At 43.6% G+C, this 13,785-nt stretch overlaps 1 protein-coding gene across 1 annotated transcript in view; it reads left to right on the top strand.

The window, feature by feature from the left end:
* Window positions 1-13,558, top strand: part of IL12RB2 (interleukin 12 receptor subunit beta 2) — a 43,642-nt gene extending 30,084 nt beyond the window's left edge. Inside the window, exons 11-16 of the mRNA XM_056532792.1 lie at window positions 863-964; window positions 3,358-3,507; window positions 3,738-3,881; window positions 7,144-7,231; window positions 10,506-10,608; window positions 12,698-13,558. Of these exons, the coding sequence (XP_056388767.1) occupies window positions 863-964; window positions 3,358-3,507; window positions 3,738-3,881; window positions 7,144-7,231; window positions 10,506-10,608; window positions 12,698-13,456 (1,346 nt within the window). The 3' untranslated portion in view covers window positions 13,457-13,558. The remainder of the gene's footprint in view (window positions 1-862; window positions 965-3,357; window positions 3,508-3,737; window positions 3,882-7,143; window positions 7,232-10,505; window positions 10,609-12,697) is intronic.
* Window positions 13,559-13,785: the final 227 nt, after the last annotated feature.

The raw sequence follows: 13,785 nt of genomic DNA, 5'->3' as shown, positions 1-13,785 counted from the left end.
TTATCCTTTTTTGTGTTATACATATGGGGGAATGGATACCTCCATGTTGATTCCTGTACCCCACCCATCTTATAAGGTGCTGGATGTCTCAGACTTTACAAGCCTAGTAACTGATTGCACAGAGGCACATTCATAGTGTAGGGTCCGTCCCAATGAGGTCACCTTATCGCAGTGGGATGGTCCAAACTATTTGGCCAAATGGTGAGCAAAGCACCTCAATTTTTTCATTTTTTGCATTGTAGCAATATAGCATTTCATGTTTTATCTGTATCTTTGTGCTAGCTGTGTGCTGCTGTATTCTCCTGTTTGTAGATAGATAGATATGATAGATAGATAGATAGATAGATATGAGAGATAGATATGAGAGATAGATAGATATGAGAGATAGATAGATAGATATGAGATAGATAGATATGATGAGAGAGATAGATGGATAGATATGATGAGAGAGATAGATGGATAGATATGAGAGAGAGAGATGGATAGATATGAGAGAGAGAGATAGATAGATATGAGAGAGAGAGATAGATAGATATGAGAGAGAGAGATAGATAGATATGAGAGAGATAGATAGATAGATATGAGAGAGATAGATAGATAGGAGAGATAGATATGAGATAGATAGATAGATAGATGTGAGAGATTTATTTAATTTTTTTCATACAGAGAATTTACTTTTTAGGCTTCGATGTATTTAATGCTTTTATGTTTTACACACATATATATATAGTTTTGTTTTTAATACAGAGAATTTACTACCTAATATTTTACACTAACATTGCTTTTTATTTTTACAATAGACTGGACATACATTTCTGTATTGTATCATTTGAATGTTTTATTACGAGTTCTTCTTCTGCAGGTCACCTGAAGCCTCACATTTGCTATCGGTTCTATGTGCACTCGCTGTGGGGCGGTAGAGCGGGGCTTCCTGGAATCACACAGGGCTCAACACAGCAAACAGGTACAAATACGTGCGATCACATCTCTGACCACACGTGTAACACCTCCTGTTATATCACTGTGATAAATGAATAACACCTCCTGTTATATCACTGTGATAAATGAATAACACCTCCTGTAATATCACTGTGATATATGAATAACACCTCCTGTTATATCACTGTGATAAATGAATAACACCTCCTGTTATATCACTGTGATAAATGAATAACACCTCCTGTTATATCACTGTGATAAATGAATAACACCTCCCGTAATATCACTGTGATAAATGAATAACACCTCCTGTTATATCACTGTGATATATGAATAACACCTCCTGTTATATCACTGTGATAAATGAATAACACCTCCTGTTATATCACTGTGATAAATGAATAACACCTCCTGTAATATCACTGTGATAAATGAATAACACCTCCTGTAATATCACTGTGATATATGAATAACACCTCCTCTAATATCACTGTGATATATGAATAACACCTCCTGTAATATCACTGTGATATATGAATAACACCTCCTGTTATATCACTGTGATAAATGAATAACACCTCCTGTTATTTCACTGTGATAAATGAATAACACCTCCCGTTATATCACTGTGATAAATGAATAACATCTCCCGTTATATCACTGTGATATATGAATAACACCTCCTGCAATATCACTGTGATATATGAATAACACCTCCTGTAATATCACTGTGATATATGAATAACACCTCCTGTAATATCACTGTGATATATGAATAACACCTCCTGTTATATCACTGTGATAAATGAATAACACCTCCTGTTATATCACTGTGATATATGAATAACACCTCCTGTAATATCACTGTGATATATGAATAACACCTCCTGTTATATCACTGTGATAAATGAATAACACCTCCCGTAATGTCACTGTGTTATATGAATAACACCTCCTGTTATATCACTGTGATATATGAATAACACCTCCTGTTATATCACTGTGATAAATGAATAACACCTTCTGTAATATCACTGTGATATATGAATAACACCTCCTGTAATATCACTGTGATATATGAATAACTCCTCCTGTTATATCACTGTGATAAATGAATAACACCTCCTGTTATATCACTGTGATATATGAATAACACCTCCTGTAATATCACTGTGATATATGAATAACACCTCCTCTAATATCACTGTGATATATGAATAACACCTCCTGTAATATCACTGTGATATATGAATAACACCCTCCTGTTATATCACTGTGATATATGAATAACACCTCCTGTAATATCACTGTGATATATGAATAACAACTCCTGTTATATCACTGTGATAAATGAATAACACCTCCCGTAATGTCACTGTGTTATATGAATAACACCTCCTGTTATATCACTGTGATATATGAATAACGCCTCCTGTTATATCACTGTGATAAATGAATAACACCTCTTGTTATATCACTGTGATATATGAATAACACCTTCTGTAATATCACTGTGATATATGAATAACACCTCCTGTAATATCACTGTGATAAATGAATAACACCTCCTGTAATATCACTGTGATAAATGAATAACACCTCCTGTAATATCACTGTGATAAATGAATAACACCTCCTGTAATATCACTGTGATATATGAATAACACCTCCTGTAATATCACTGTGATATATGAATAACACCTCCTGTAATATCACTGTGATATATGAATAACACCTCCTGTAATATCACTGTGATATATGAATAACACCTCCTGTAATATCACTGTGATAAATGAATAACACCTCCTGTTATATCACTGTGATATATGAATAACACCTCCTGTTATATCACTGTGATAAATGAATAACACCTCCTGTTATATCACTGTGATATATGAATAACACCTCCTGTTATATCACTGTGATATATGAATAACACCTCCTGTAATATCACTGTGATATATGAATAACACCTCCTGTTATATCACTGTGATAAATGAATAACACCTCCTGTTATATCACTGTGATATATGAATAACACCTCCTGTTATATCACTGTGATAAATGAATAACACCTCCTGTTATATCACTGTGATATATGAATAACACCTCCTGTTATATCACTGTGATATATGAATAACACCTCCTGTAATATCACTGTGATAGACAGACTCGGTATTTATAAAATTTTTATAAATTTATCAATTATCAAAACCTGTCCAGAGGGAACGTTGCCCAGTTGCCCATAGCAACCAATCAGATCGCTTCTTTCATTTCTAACAAGGCCTCTGCAAAATGAAAGAAGAGATCCGATTGGTTGCTATGGGCAACTGGGCAACTTTTCCTCTGCACAAGTTTTAATAAATCTTCCCCATAATATCCTTATAGAGCCGTCACGTTCTCCTCTTGTGCCCGCAGCGCCGCTGACCGGTCCTCGATTTAAATATGAGGTTCACAAGAACGCGATACTGGTCACATGGCAGGAAATCCCGGCTGAGATGCGGATGGGATGTATCACCCACTACAGTATATATCTAAGGCCCCCCTCACAGAAGACCCCCATTAACAGTGAGTAACCCGGAAAATTCCATTATCCCCTATTCCAGCCCAACCAGTGTGCCTCCAGCTGTTGCAAAACTACAACCCCTAGCATGCCCGGACAGCCAAAGGCTGTCCGGGCATGCTAGGGGTTGTAGTTTTGCAACAGCTGGAGGCACATTGGTTGGGAAACACTAATCTATGCCATGTATAGGGGATATGATTAACGCCTTGGACGCTGCTCGTTTTTTTTTTTTCAGTACCTTCCAATGGATCGACTTTCTACCAGTACGAGATTGGGAATATTAAGAAGAACGTCCAGTACTCTCTGGAGATGACTTGCTCCAATGAAGCCGGAGAGAGTCCCGCAAGTCCCCTCCTATCGGCGTATGTGCAGCCCGAGGGTGAGTACCCATAGAGCATTTACATCAAGATTTCAGTACACTTTCCTGCATTACTTCTATTGACTTGTTGTCTACATTCAGGAGAAGCTGTAGAGCTGTCCCTGGAGCAATGCTTCCCAATCAGGGTGCCTCCAGCTGTTGCAAAATTACAACTCCCAGCTCTGAATCCAAAATAGAAGTGAGATCTAACACACAATAGAAGCAGCAGCATGGAGAACATTATAGAGCAGAATAAGCTGTGAATCCAGCTTAGAGGTGAGATCTTATAGTCACTGGAAGCATCAGCATGGACAACATTATATAGTAGTACTGAGCAGTGTAAGCTGTGAATCCAGAATAGAGGTGAGATCTAACACTCACTAGAAGCAGCAGCATGGAGAACATTATAGAGCAGTGCATGCTGTGAATACAGCCTTAAAGGGGTACGCCGCCCCTAGACATCTTATCCCCTATCCAAAGGATCTCCCCAATAGCACCCGCTTGTCATCAGCTGCTCGGAGCGAAGATCGCTCTGTGCTGATTACTCATGATACAGGGGCCGGAGTATTGTGACGTCATGCCCCGCCCCAATGCAAGCCTATGGGAGGGGGCGTGGCGGCTGCAACGGCCCCTCCCATAGACGACTTGCATTAAGGGGTGGGGAGTGACATCACGATACTCCGGCCCCTGTATCGTGGGTCATCAGCACGGAGCGATCTTCGCTCCGAGCAGCTGATCACAAGCGGGTGCTGCAGGAGAAATCGCGGTGGGCCCCAGCAGCGGGACCCCCGCGATCAGGCATCTTATACCCTATCCTTTGGATGGGGGATAAGATGTCTAGGGGTGGAGTACCCCTTTAAGGTGAGATCTAATAGTCGCTAGAAGCGTCAGCATGGGCAACATTATATATTAGTACTAAGCAGTGTAAACTGTGAATCCAAAATAGAGGGGAGATCTAACACTCACTAGAAGCAGCAGCATGGGGAACATTATAGATCGCGGGGGTCTGATCGCGGGGGTCCCGCCCCCTTAATGCAAGTCTATGGAAGGGGGTGTGATGGCCATCATTAGGCACAGAGCGAGTTTGCTCTGTGCAGTGATGATAGCGGGGTGCCGCAGCCAAGATCACGGGGGTCACCAGAGGCGGGACCCTCGCGATCAGACATCTTATCCCCTATCCTTTGGATAGGGGATAAGATGTCTAGTGGCGGAGTACCCCTTTAACCCCATCCACTACCCTAGATGACAGAGGAAGCGTAGGGGTATTCCAGGGAAAAACATATATATTTTTTTAAATATATATATCAACTGGCTCCAGAAAGTTAAACAGATTTGTAAATTACTTATATTAAAAAAATCTTAATTCTTCCAATTATTATCAGCTGCTGAAGTTGAGTTGTTCTTTGCTGTCTGACAACAGTGCTCTCTGCTGACATCTCTGCTCGTCTCGGGAACTGTACAGAGTAGAAGAGGTTTTCTATGGGGATTTGCTTCTACTCTGGAAAGTTCCCGAGACAGGTGTCATCAGAGAGCACATAGACAGAAAAGAACAACTCAACTTCAGCAGCTCATAAGTACTGAAAGGATTAAGATTTTTTTATAGAAGTATTTACAAATCTGTTTAACTTTCTGGAGCCAGTTGATATATATTACCCTGGATGACAGAAGAGTTTACATTAACCCCATCCACTACCCTGGATGACAGAAGAGTTTACATTAACCCCATCCACTACCCTGGATGACAGAAGAGTTTACATTAACCCCATCCACTACCCTAGAAGACCAAGGGAAGCATGCACTAACCCCCTGCACTGCTCAAGATAACCAGGGGAGGGTGCAATTAACCCCATCCACTACCCTAGGTGACCAGGGAAAGCATTCATTAACCCTGTGCTCTACCTTACATGACAGGAAGCATGCATTAGCCTCATCCACTACCTTAGATGACAGAGGAAGCGTGCATTAACCCTAAACACTAGATGACAAAGGAAGCGTGCATTAACCCTAAACACTAGATGACAAAGGAAGCGTGCATTAACCCTATACACTAGATGACAGAGGAAGCGTGCATTAACCCTATACACTAGATGACAGAGGAAGCGTGCATTAACCCTATACACTAGATGACAGAGGAAGCGTGCATTAACCCTATACACTAGATGACAGAGGAAGCGTGCATTAACCCTTTACACTAGATGACAGAGGAAGCGTGCATTAACCCTATACACTAGATGACAAAGGAAGCGTGCATTAACCCTATACACTAGATGACAAAGGAAGCGTGCATTAACCCTATACACTAGATGACAAAGGAAGCGTGCATTAACCCTATACACTAGATGAAAAAGGAAGCGTGCATTAACCCTATACACTAGATGAGAGGAAGCGTTCATTAACCCTATACACTATATGACAGAGGAAGCGTGCATTAAAGGGGTACTCCGGTGGAAAAAAATTTTTTTTAAATCAATTGGTGCCAGAAAGTTAAACAGATTTGTAAACGACTTCTATGAGGCTAAGTTTCTACTTGTTTTGTTTTTTTTAAATGCCAAGAAAAACGCCAATTCTGCCGCATGGCGTTTTTTCGGACAAAAAACTCTGCGGCCAGATGTTAGCTGTAAATCAATGAGAAATTGCAGAATTCGTCCCACTTGGCGTTTTTCTCTTTGGCATTTTTCAGCTCCTTGGCGGTTTTGCAAAATCGCAGCATGTTGAGCCACTGGCATTTTTTTCCCTGAAATCGTGGGAGTCTATGTAAAAGAAATCGTAGAAGTCTATGGGAGTAAAAAAAAAAAAAAAAAACAGAGGAGGAGGTGTCAGTAGAGAGCACTGTGGACAAGACAAAAAAAAACAGAAATTCAAAAAGCAAAGAATTTCCTCTGTAGCATACAGCTGCTAAAAAGTACTGGAAGGATTAAGATTTTTTTTATTAGAAGTAATTTACAGATCTGTTTAACTTTCTGGCACCAGTTGATAAAAAAAAAAAAATAATAATTCCACGGGAGTACAACTTAAAACCCCAAACTGCTAATTAAATAAAGGTCTGAGACACTAAAGTTTTTTGGAGAAAACACCAAGGACGTTCTTCACAGCGGAGGAGTCCCTGCTTTGAGGCCTCGTGAGGAAATGTTGTCAGGGTTGATGCCGATCAGAGACCTTTTAGCTCTTACACGTTACTTCGTTGTCTTACAATTTGCGGACGTCTTATACCTCAAAGATATTTTCACTTACAGGATCCAGGCTTTAGCTCGCAGTGACGTCATCTGTTCTTGTCGTTTTCTAGTTTCAGAGGACAGCCCCATGACCGTCGTGCTCCTCGTCGTCCTCCTCTTCCTCGGCCTCCTGATCACTATTACGTTTGCGAAACAGAGGTGAGAATACTATTTTATGTGTTCCTTTCAATAGGGCGCCCTACAACCGCCATGTTCTGTACATTGAAAGTTACTTAAAGCAGCCGTCCCAAATGTGGCACTCAAGCTGTGGCAAAAACTACAACTCCCAGCATGCCCTGACAGACTAAGGTAGTTTAGGAAGCGCTAGCAAAGTGTAACTTGTGTAGTTTCAAACTGGGCGACTCATTAAAGCAGAGTTATTAAAACCAGGGTAGCCACAGCTGTCACAGAACTACAACTCCCAGCATGCCCGGACAGCCAAAGGCTGTCCGGGCATGCTGGGAGTTGTAGTTTTGCGACAGCTGGAGACACAGAGGTTTGGAAACACTGATTTTTTTTTGTTCTTTCTACTTTTGTTCTTTCTACTTAGCCTTCAATGCAAACAGCGCCACACCTCTCCACTGACTACATGTGGTACTGCAGCTCAGCTCTATGCACTTCCATGGAGCTAAACTGCAATGCCCATGGCTAAGTATTGCTTTTATTTTTAAATTTTTTATTTTTAAATAAAATGCAGCCATGTTTCTCTATCCCTTTCCGTCTTTAGGGCACGTTCCCACTTGGCGTATACGCAGTGCAAAATCTGCAGAGGCAGCAGGAAATACGCTGCGTATCCCTCGCTCAACATTCACACAGGGCTTTCCAGCGGCAGCCCTATGGGGGAGCTTCATCAAAACCAGTGTAGAGGAAGAGTGGTGCAGTTGCCCATAGCAACCAATCAGATCGCTTCTTTCATTTTTAACAAGGCCTTTGAAAAATGAAAGAAGCAATCTGATTGGTTGCTATGGGCAACTGGGCAACCTTTACTCTGCACAGGTATTGATAAATATCCAATTATGTGTGCAGTGAGTTTTGGAGGCGGGGCCGTGTGTCGGCGTGACTGTGATGCGTGGCTCCGCCTCCAAAACTCACTGCACACATAGGGCCACTGCCGGTAAGACCTGTGTGAATGGTGAGCGAGGGATACGCAGCATATTTCCCGCCGCTTCTACAGATTTTCCACAGCGTAAAAGTACGCTGCGTATGCGCCAAGTGGAAACGTGCCCTTAAAGGGGTACTCCAGTGAAAAACATTATTTTTTAAAAAAATCAACTGGTGCCAGAAAGTTAAAGTTAAACGGATTTATAAATGACTTCTATGTAAAAAATCTTAATCCTTCCAGTACTTATCAGCTGCTGTATGCTCCACAGGAAGTTTTTCTTTTTGAATTTCCTTTCTGTCTGACCACAGTGCTCTCTGCTGACACCTCTGTCCATGTCAGGAACTGTCCAGAGTAGGAGCAAATCCCCATAGAAAACCTCTCCTGCTCCGGACAGTTCCTAAAATGGACAGAGGTGTCAGCAGAGAGCACTGTGGTCAGAGAGAAAGGAAATTCAAAAAGAAAAGAACTTCCTGTGGAGCATACAGCAGCTAAGTACTGGAAGGATTAAGATTTGTATATAGAAGTAATTTACTAATCTGTTTAACTTTCTGGCACCAGTTGATTTACCCCTTTAAGGATTCCTTCCTAATTTTTAGGGATTGTCTCATAAGGAATTTTTTTTGGTCATGGGACAACTAACAAATGAACAGAGTATTCAGCGTTAAAAGTAGTAATTCTCTACAGACAGGATAGGGCATATGTGTCAGGTAGCAGGGTCCGACTACAATCTTGAGAATGGGGCCCCCCAAAACTCCTTGGTTTTGAATGAAATGTAACCTGCGCATGCCCGCCTCAGCTTCATTCATTCTCTATGGAGCTTCCAGGAATAGTCGAGAGCTGTGCTAGGCCATCTCCAGGAGCTGCATAGACCAGTGTTTCCCAATCCGTGAGTCAACAGCTGGAGGCACACTTCCATAGACAATGAATGAAGTGGTGATCCGCATGCGTGAGTCGCCTCTACATTAAAAAATAAAGGAGTTGGGGCTCCATTCTGTCTGACTGATATGTCTTTCCCCCCCCCCCCCCCCCCAAGCAGGCTCCCTAAACCAATGTTTCCCAACTAGTGTGCCTCCAGCTGTTGCAAAACTACAACTCCCAGCATGTCCGGGCATGCTGGGAGTTGTAGTTTTGCAACAGCTGCGCCTTCAGCTGTCTGGGCATGCTGTGTATTGTGGCTTTGCAACAGCTGGAGGCACATGGGTTGAGAAACACTGGCATAGACTTAGAAGGAAGTGGTGGCGCGCATGCGCAAGTTTCTGCTCCATGCAAAACAATGGAGTAGGGACCCTATTCTGTCTGGGTCGTCTAAAGCTTGCTTTATCATGGCATTGCCATCACCCGTACAGTTCCGCTAAAGCTAATATTTTACTACACCAAATGTTACCATTAGGGATCGACAGATTATCGGTATGGCCGATAATCACGATTTTGGGAATTATCGGTATCGGCAATTACCTTGCTGATAAGCCGATAATGCCCCGCCCCCCCGCCGCACCGTGACCACCCCCCCGACCCACCGCACTGCGTCGCACCCCCCACCGTAGTGCTGGGCAGTATACCGGTATGAACCGGATACAGTTTTTTTATTTTCTCCCACAGTATGGATTTTTGCCCATACCGCTATACCGGTCTGGCCCCTCCCTCCGAGTCAATAAAAAAAATTCAACTTACCCGTAATGGGGGTGGTCCGGGCCATCCATCCTTCGTGTAGTGTCCGGCGGCATTCCGGGTGGAGGGTGAACCGGTCCGGGCTGTCCTTCTCCGGGGTCCTCTTCTCCACTCCGGGCAGGCTCCGGCCTAGTACGCTGCATAGACGCCGCTACGTCCGTGACGTCAGGTGCGTCGCTGCGCACGGGCGTCACTGCGCAGCGGCGTCTATGCTGCGATACTAGGCCGGAGCCTGCCCGTAGTGGAGAAGAGGACCCCCGGAGAAGAAGTACAGCCCGGACCGGTTCATCCTCCACCCGGAATGCCGCCGGACACTACAGGAAGGATGGATGGCCCGGACCACCCTGACAGGTAGGGGGAGAGAAGCGGGTGGTGGCGGCGGCGGCGGCCTATGGCACCGTAAAAGCCACTGCAGTGCATTGATTTAAAGCGCCCGCTTTAAATCAATGATCTGCAGCGGTGTCGCGGGGGGATAAATAGCCGATAACTTATACCGGAATATCGGTATAAGTTATCGGCTAACGGCCCTAACCTCCACCGATTATCGGCCCTAAAAAAGCGATATCGGTCGATCCCTAGTTACCATGGACTCCTAGCCTCATTGTGTGAACACAACCTGACTGTACAGACTTTATCAGATATATACGAGTCTTTGCTTTGTAGATTACAGATGGCCATTGTAGCAAGAGTCCTTCCTCGATGGTGGAGCAAGCCTGTCCCGGACCCAGCCAACTGCGAGTGGGCCAAGGCGTATACATTAAACAAGGTACGGAGAACTACAGGAATGTACTTCTATGGTAGAGTGTTGTGGGCATGCTCTGTTACCCGGGCAGAAGTAGTTGGGTAGGTGGTGAGCAGCGTTCATCACCTACAGCTCTGTAACAAGGTTGTTCCTTGTGCATTCCCAGCGCTCCTGGTTGGTACTGGAGACCAGCAAAAAGTTTGTCGAAACTGCCCTTAAAGGGGTACTCCGGGTGGAAAACATTTTTTTTAGGTCTCTATAAGTCAACTGGTGCCAGAAAGTTAAACAGATTTGTAAATTACTTCTATAAAAAAAAAAAAAAATCTTAACCCTTCCATCTTAGTCCTCCCATTTTTTGTCTTGTCCACAGTGCTCTCTGCTGACACCTCTGTCCGTGTCAGGAACTGTCCAGAGCAGCATAGGTTTGCAATGGGGATTTTCTCCTGCTCTGGACAGTTCCTGATACGGGCATCAGGTGTCAGCAGAGAGCACTGTGGACAAGATAAAAAAAAAAAAAAAGAAATTAAAAAAGAACAGAATTTCCTCTGTAGCATACAGCTGCTAAAAAGTACAGGAAGGGTAAAGATTTTTTAATAGAAGTAATTTTCAAATCAGTTCATTTAAAAAAAAAAAAAAAAATAACAATTTACACCGGATTACCCCTTTAATTAAACATCAGGGAAAAAAAAAAGCCGAAGCATATCATTGTTCATCTGTGCACCCCAGTTGCCAAAAGCCCATTTGTTTGGGGGGGGGGGGGGGATTGTACTTTCTGGTGGAGCATTTGCTCAGTATTACAATTCCCAGAATGCATTGCTTTCCCTCAGCTCTTCATCACTTCCCTCCCACAGCACTCCTGCCAGTTCCCGGCCTATAGCTTTTGCACAACATCCCATTTTGTTGCAACACCTGCTGTATGCATTCCCTGTCTGCTCCTCTATCTGTGGTATTGCTTAGCACAAGGTAACATGCTGTAAACAAACCTTATTTCCCCTAAATACCCAAATAAAGATATGTACATGACAGGAAGATGGGGGATGTAGGCTGTAGGAGCTGGTTAGAGGTGATGACATTACTCACGGGGGCAGGATTACAGCTTAGAGACTAGATCCAGCCACGACTACTAAGACAGTAAAGGATAATGTGTCAACTCGGAAGAGAGAGAGAGGAGCTACCGAGACAACACCACACTGACCGAAGACTACACAACTTCCTATCAGGGCTGATTTAAAGGGGTACTCCGGCGCTAAGACATCTTATCCCCTATCCAAAGCATAGGGGATTAGATGCCTGATCGTGGGGGGTCCCGCTGCTGGGGACCCCCGTGATCTTGCACACAGCACCCAGTTACAACCAGTCCCCGGCGCACGTTCGCTCCGGGTCTGATTACTGTCGATCACGGGGGCTGGAGCATTGTGATGTCACGGCCTCGCCCCCGTGTGATGTCATGCTCCGCCCCCTCAATGAAAGCCTATGGAAGGGTAAGTGACAGCTGTACCCCTTTAAGCGAAAACATGCTGAAGCCAGTACAATGTGTGATATGTATAGTTATATGTCTTGGGGTCTAGTTTAAATACAATTTTCTGATGCCGAGATACCTCTTTAAAGGAGTACTCCGCTGCTCAGCATTTGGAACGAACTGTTCCGAACGCTGAAGCCGGGAGCTCGTGACGTCACAGCCCCACCCCCTCATGATGTCACACTCCGCCCCCTCAATGCAAGTCTATGGGAGGGGGGCGTGACGGCCGTCACGCCCCCTCCCATAGACTTGCATTGAGGGGGCGGGGCTATGACGTCACAAGCTCCAGCGTTCGGAACAGTTTGTTCCAAACGCTGAGCAGCGGAGTACCCCTTTAAGGTGCTATATCACAGTAGGGTCAAAATGGAGATAACATTTATATATAAACACAGTGGGGGGGGAGATTTATCAAAACCTGCGTAGAGGAAGAGCGGTGCAGTTGTCCATAGCAACCAATCAGATCCCTTCTTTCATTTTTAAAGCGACCACTGAAAAATGAAAGCAGCATTTTGATTGGTTGCTATGGGCAACAGCTTCCCTCTTCCTCTAACACAGGTTTCGATAAACCTTTTTTTTTTTCTTTATCTCTTAAAGGAAAAAAGGAAGATTCTTACAAATGTTACATCAAGTATCTCTGACTATGAAGAGGACACAGAGACACTAGACATAGAAGAGATGTTCGGCGAGGATGAGGAGTCCCCCACATCTGTATTTAGCTATAAACTACACATTGTAACCCCTGGAATCACTCAGGAGGAGGACATCACCCTAAAGGAGGAGGACATCACCCTAAAGGAGGACATTGAAGGCTTCACACATGGTGAGGCAAACAAATCCCAAGAACCTGATCATCCCCCATTAGACTACCTGATCCACCACAAGAAAGAACCATCCAACTACCTCGTCCACCATGATATGAAGTCTGTAGACTACCTGGACCACCATGACATTAAACCATCAGACTTCACCCAACGGGATATAGAATCATCCGGCTTCCTGGTGCACCAATATATTAAGTTTTCAAACTCAATAGTCCACAATGATATCCAACCATCCAACGACTCGCTCGTCCATGACTTTAAACCCTCTGACTATTTGGCCCAACATGACATTAAACCATCAGACTCTCCGCTCCACCAGGATGGTAAATTATTGGACCCAATAAATCCCCCAGTCTACCTGGTCCACAACGAAATCAAAGTGGACTATCTGCCGGCTAATATGTTGTCCATCCTGGAGGACCTGAGAAAAGAGCAAAGCCAACCATTCCACCATCACATCTTCTTCCCATCAAGGACCAATAACTCTATCAGCCTGGACTCCGTGAAGATCAACTTTCCATACAATGTATAGCGAGAACTGAATCAGACCGCGCCCGCCTTCATCTCGATAGACGTCTTCTTGTTTTAACATTTCAACCGTGTACTTTAGTTTATAAAAAAATAAAAGTATAAATAAAGTTCAATGGACTAGGACTCACGTGAGCTAACCATAATTGGTAGTGGTAAGCATAGAAAACCTCGGGTACATGGTAGGTAGCGGTGGGGCAGACATCCAAAAACAGCAAATATCCAAAAACAAAAAGAGAACAGGATTGCACTCACCATCCAACGAGTCTTTATTAAATAGTTACCAGACATAACAAGCAAGATGTGCGGGTGTGGAGGCGGGGGACGTGAACC

Source organism: Hyla sarda, chromosome 7, assembly GCF_029499605.1.
Source record: "Hyla sarda isolate aHylSar1 chromosome 7, aHylSar1.hap1, whole genome shotgun sequence".
Lineage (NCBI taxonomy): Eukaryota > Metazoa > Chordata > Amphibia > Anura > Hylidae > Hyla > Hyla sarda.
Note: the sequence above shows the minus strand (reverse complement) of the source record. Positions and strands in the feature narration are given on the sequence as shown.